At 56.7% G+C, this 5,700-nt stretch overlaps 1 protein-coding gene across 1 annotated transcript in view; it reads left to right on the plus strand.

The window, feature by feature from the left end:
- Window positions 1–705: 705 nt before the first annotated feature.
- The window catches only part of LDLRAP1 (low density lipoprotein receptor adaptor protein 1), a 14,227-nt gene continuing 9,232 nt past the window's right edge, over window positions 706–5,700 (plus strand). Inside the window, exons 1-3 of the mRNA XM_009575731.1 lie at window positions 706–842; window positions 2,404–2,516; window positions 5,255–5,369. Coding sequence (XP_009574026.1) covers window positions 747–842; window positions 2,404–2,516; window positions 5,255–5,369 — 324 coding nt within the window. The 5' untranslated portion in view covers window positions 706–746. The remainder of the gene's footprint in view (window positions 843–2,403; window positions 2,517–5,254; window positions 5,370–5,700) is intronic.

Here is a 5,700-nt window from a genome sequence, read left to right on the forward strand (position 1 = left end):
GTTGCCAGCTCCGTGTCTGGAGGTTAGATCCTGTGGTGCAATTTCAAGCTTAGCGGTAACCACCTGATTTCCAGTTTGGTCCCAAACTTAGCTGTGTATTTAGGACCCTTTTCCCACCCCCCAGCACGTAAGGGAAGAGGCTGGTGGCCTCCTTGGCGATCTGAGGGGAGAGCAGAGACCTCTCCCTGGTGAAGCTTCACCGCACGATGGGCTCCTCAGGGCTGTTGGTGACCGATTTAGCAAGTCGGAGCACATCACCGGGATCCCTGCAGCTGTGCGTGGGCTTAGCTAGTGGCAAATCCCGTCTTAGCCTCTGCGGGTAGGTGATGGTTAGCACAGGGTAAGGTTATTGCTGTGCGTGGGGCAGCACCCTCCCCTGTGCCTGGCGGGGGCTGGTGCTCAGGATCTCCTTGGTTATGGTGTGGGCTTGGAAACTCACAATTAAACTGAGGAGCTGATGGATCTTAAAGGGTCGCTACAATTTGCTGTGGCTCGTGGAAAAAATTTTGGGGGGTTGTTCTTGTCTCTACCCCGTCTCCTTCCCCCAGCGCCTCACGAGAGCTGTGGGAGCAGCTCAGACACGGGGGTCCAGGCAGTAGCTAAACCAACACCCTGCTTGTACCTAAACCCTCCCTCAGGGCTTGACAGGGGTATCCTTGTGCTTTTGGGAATCCAAGAGCCTCTTTGTTGCCTCTCTAGAGCTGCCAGAGAACTGGACCGATACCCGTGAGACGCTGCTGGAGGGGATGCTCTTCAGCCTCAAGTACATGGGCATGACGCTGGTGGAGCAGCCCAAGGGCGAGGAGCTCTCTGCGGCTGCCGTCAAAAGGATCGTCGCCACTGTGAGTGTCCGTGCTGGAGCAGAGCCCTGTGTCCTGCTGTTCAAACCAGTTGTGTCACCGGGGAGTTTCAAAAGCTGCAGGTCTGGAGGCAGCGCTGTCCGTCTGTGGGCTGGGGGGGTGTCAGGATTCAAGTCCAGCTCTTCCAGGGGTGAGCAGGCGTCTGGTGGGGTAGGTAGAAATGCAGACAGCGGCACTGGCAAGCCCTCGGGACCAGCCCCGGCCCACGGATGGGGCAGGCTGCGGAGAGCTGGTGTTACGTGTCTGAGCTCTGGCTCCCCTTGATAAGCTTTGGGTGACCCTGGGTGTGGAAGAAGCCTCTGACCTGGTGAAATCAGCCTTCCCCGGGGCCGTCTCTCCTCTTGCAAGGCAGGGACAGCGTTTTGAATGCGGCCAGCGCGTGAACGAGAGCTGGCATGCAATTCTGGGGTTTCCTTCCTGGGATTTGGAGGGTTAAGAGGAGAAGAGAACAGGACAGCTTGCCCCGATTCCCAGCCAATACAGCTGCCGTCCCACTGTAACCTCTGATGCAAGAGGGACCAACGTTCCGCCATCCTCTAGCACCAAGCCTCCCCAGAGCCCCCGCTCACCGGGCTCCAAGTAAAATTAACGCTTCTTTAAGCCCTTATAAAACTGAATGAGGCAAAGACCCAATTGTACAGTTAACCATCATAAAACTCAATGGGGTGACGAACTGCTCTGGGTAATGATAGATCCTTTGCTGGCATGTGCTGAGCTGGACGGGAGAGGAGCGCTGGCATGAAACAGGAGCCGCTGGCAGAGCCCTTCGCATCTGCTCTGAGCGGCCGAGAACAGAGCCTTTAAATAAAAGCCCCAGGGCTGAGGCCAGCCTTGGAGGGGCCGGACCGACCGCTGGCTGGTCTGGATGCGGCTCAAGTGAGGTCCCCAGGGAGCAGGGCTGAGGATCCAGGTCTGCAGTCTGTAGCTAGCTGGCTATGTATTTTTATTTTTCTTTTTTTTGGAGAGAAGCTGGGCAGTGAGCTGAATGCAGCCTGAAGGCTGAAAACACAAGACTAGGAAATAAGAGAAAGTGGCCCTTAAAAGTCTAGTTACTTTTTAAGCCGGTGTCCTGACCTTGGTATGGGGGATGCTTTGCCACTCGAGTGGGGTTTGGCAGCACAGCTCCAAGCCGGCTGCTTGGCAGCCCACGTCCTGCAGGACCGTCCTTCTCCCTCGTTCGTGCTGGTGTCCCCTTCTGCTCCGGAGCTGGCCCTAAAGACAAAACTCCCCGGGGTTTCACCAAACGCTCGCCAGAGCAGCCACTGCTTTGTGCTGATGGCTGCAGGGAAATCCTCGTGGAGGTGCTGGGCTGGAAGTACCTCCATGTTAATGCCAGCAAAAATCACTGCTTCAGGGAGGGAAAAGTTTTAACGAGTGCCTTATCACACCTGGTAGTAAATTCAGTCTCTAGTACTAACGAGTGCTATTAATATGCCTATTAGGTAGTCCATATCTGGAGTCTCTGCTCTGTTCTGCTCGTGTACCTTTGGATGTATCGGTGTTAAAAGCCTGTAACTTTCCTCTCCTTCTTTTCCTTCTAAAGGCAAAAGCAAGTGGAAAGAAACTGCAGAAAGTGACTCTGAAAGTCTCTCCCAGAGGGATCGTGTTAAATGACAGCGGAACGAACGAGCTGATCGAGAACATCTCTATATACAGGTGGGTTACGGGATGCGCTTCAGTGGGTGCGTGCCCTGGGGCTCCTCGTCTGCTCCGGTCTCCACCCAGGCCGAGCTGACGCCTCGCTGGCCATCATGTCTTGATGGAAAGCAAAGGTGGGGGAAGGAGGGTGGTTGCTAAATTTAAGGTAAATTTACGTCTGGTGCAGTAAGTGTCCGGCCGGGGGTAAGGAAAGACGTGACGAGGCTGGAGGTGTCGTGTGTGCAGACTACAGATCCACAGCCACGCGCTCCACGGCCACGCGTGGCTTTACTGCCTGTCCTCGGCCCTACAAACGCCAGAGCATCTGGGGTGATGGCAAGAGTCGAACACGGAGGATGGTCAGAGCATCTCCAAGCGGGCAAGGATGTGAGCGCTGGAGCCGGGGCTGCCCTCCCCTCGCTGGATGCTCTGCACCTCTGATATGTTTAAATAGCTCTGACAAAGAGCTGGGACACCGGACAATACCGGTGTGGGGAGGGCGAGGATGGATTATCCCACATCTGCTCCTCAGGCTTTGGGAAGTATTTCTTCCAAAGAGGCTGGAGGCAGGCGCAGGCCTGGTGGAGCAGAGCTCAGCTGGGATCTGGCCCTTTCCATCTCCTCCATCCCTCCTCCCTCTACATCCCCCACGCTCAGCTTCTGTCCTTCACCAGCTGCTCTGTCCCCCTTTGCTGAATTTGGGGTGGGGAGCACTGGGTTGGGGCACTCTCTCTAACCAGACTACTAACCCGCTTGCTTTTCTCTAGTTCAAACTAAGCAGTCGCATACAGCCGCTGGTGCTGAGCCCCAGCCCTCCCCAGGAGATAAACCCACTGCTGAAGAGCAGAGCTGGGCGAAGCGGCCGCACCAAAATCGGGATCACCGCGCTGGTGTAAAAGCAGGCAGGGCCGTGGGGCCGGGGTTTTTAGCTGCTGCCTTAAATTCTCCCCAGATGCTTTAACAGCCGTCGATAAAGCTGTTCCTCCCGGTCAGTGCTCGTGTATGAGCATCCCCTCGATTCAGTAGACTGAAGTCAGCGTGTCCTAAATAGGCTGTTGATGTGGGGACTGATGCTGCTCCCCGGAGATGCTGGCGCTGTGGGAGCGGGGGTCACGGCGAAAGCTGGGGTCTGCGTGTGTGGGGGGGTCATCTCCCCCCTCTGCCAGCGTGCTCCACCGGCGGCGGTCCCAGGGCTTTCCTCTAACACCTCTACTGTCTTCTCTTCGGCTTTTCTATTCACCGGGATGATGCTTTTGCCCCGGATCGTGCGCTGGGGCAGGACGGGGTGGCCGCAGCTAAAACGCAGCCGCCATCACCGGACGTGCCACTGCCAGAGGCCTCGCTCGTAAAACTGGCTGGCTTGAGAGGCGGGTGTGAGTTATTCTTTCCCTTAATTAACGGCCATCGAATATCGAGCTGAGCGCTGGGGGTTGCTGGAAGGGCCACGTGCCTGTGCAGACGACCTTCCGCGGCTTCGTCACAATTATTAAGAGTGGCCATGCCGCTTTGGGAACAAACATGAGGAAGGAGTGAACTTCCAAGGGCCTCTTTAATCCAGAGCACAGCTCAGCTCTGGAAGACAAAATATAGGCCATGGAGCAGAGGCATCCTCATATGCAACAAGAAACTAATCCAGTGTAAATAAATTTTGAAAGTGGCTTTTTAAGTCCCAGTATCTGCTGGGAACTGGGACCTTCCAGTCCCCTCCCTGCAAACTCTCGGGGGCAGCAAGAGCAGGAGCTGAATGGGCATCGTGGGGCCTTGGGAAGACTTTTACTGAAGTCTCCAACTTTTTCCTCGCGTTTTCTCTTTCCTTAACATTTGTATGATCTGTCGCGTGCCCAGGGAAGAGGTTTTGCTCGCCGCCAGTGCCTGCCACCTTGCACTAAACCTCTGGGGCTGCTCCGGCCTCTGCTCGCTGGCTTCAGACGAGACGCTCAGTCCCGCAGCTCCTGGTGCGGATGGGCCCGCGGGTGGCTGATGCTGAGGGTCCCGCTGCCCCGCAGAAGGGAGCTGAGCCCTCGGTCACAGCCTGATCTCCCCAAACAGGTCAGCCTGTTGCTCTTCCAGGGCCTTGTTCGGCATTTCGGAGTCAGCCCTGGGGCTGGGAGAGACGCGGCCATCCTGGGGGTGCTCCACTGGGGCGGCTGAGCCTCCTTCCCCGTGTCCTGTGTGCTCAGGGATCTCGGAGCATCCCATGCATCTGCTACTGCGGATCTCAGAGCCTGAATTTCAGCCTTTCCAACAGCTTTTTTTGGGCACCCCTGCATCAATTTCTTTCCCTGGTTTGAGCCTCAAGATTAAATCGTAGGCTGAGAACAAGTCCTTCTCTCTCCTTGCAAGCTTATTCTCCAAGGGAAATCTTCCGGAGTCTCTCTTCTGAAGGCAGAGCATTTGTCAGGCGTAGTCCCAGGCTGGCACACTGCGGAGTCTTTACCTTCTCTAACCTGTCCTTTCCCACAAGGTGAAACATTTTCTCTTCTCTCCTGCCTCTGCGTGTGGTGCACGTGGCTCACGCCACGGCTGCGGGAGTTGCTCTGGGCTTCTCTTACGCTCAAGCCAGTGGCATCGACTCCTCTGCTTTGGGAAGGAGTTGCACTGAAGCCTGGTAACGCTCCCACACTCCCTCTGCCTTCCCTGCTCAGCCCCGGAGCTGGAATCCCTGGGGTAGGAGCTTGCTGGCAGGTCAGAGGAGGGGTTGGTTGATCTCCCTTGCGCACAGTGCCCCGGACAAGACGTTTCGTTCTGTCTTTCAGGATATCCTACTGCACGGCAGACAAGATCCACGATAAAGTGTTTGCCTACATTGCCCAGAACCAGCTCAATGAGAACCTGGAGTGCCATGCCTTCCTCTGTACCAAACGGAAAATGGTCAGTCCAGAGGAAGAAATGGGGATGTGGCTGTAGGAGGAGGAAGCAGAGAGAGGGGCTGCGCCGGTGAGATAACAGCTCTGCCCGTAGTTAGAGCGAGGGGGGGGCCCTGCCCCAGCGAACAGCCGTGGGAGAGCACCCACCTCCTGCTGCCGTCACCGCCTGCCCACGGGCGGTTAATCCTGGCGATGCCGCCCAGCGCCGGGCCATCGCTCTCGAGCGGGTGTAACTCCGGGCTGGATTCAGCCCATTGTCTCGGCAGGTAAAAGCCTTTCTGCCCCAAGGTCTGGGGCGGGGGTGAGAGGACCTAGCCCTACACCGGCACCTGAAA

This window comes from Fulmarus glacialis, unplaced genomic scaffold, assembly GCF_000690835.1.
Source record: "Fulmarus glacialis isolate BGI_N327 unplaced genomic scaffold, ASM69083v1 scaffold22284, whole genome shotgun sequence".
NCBI classification, from domain to species: domain Eukaryota; kingdom Metazoa; phylum Chordata; class Aves; order Procellariiformes; family Procellariidae; genus Fulmarus; species Fulmarus glacialis.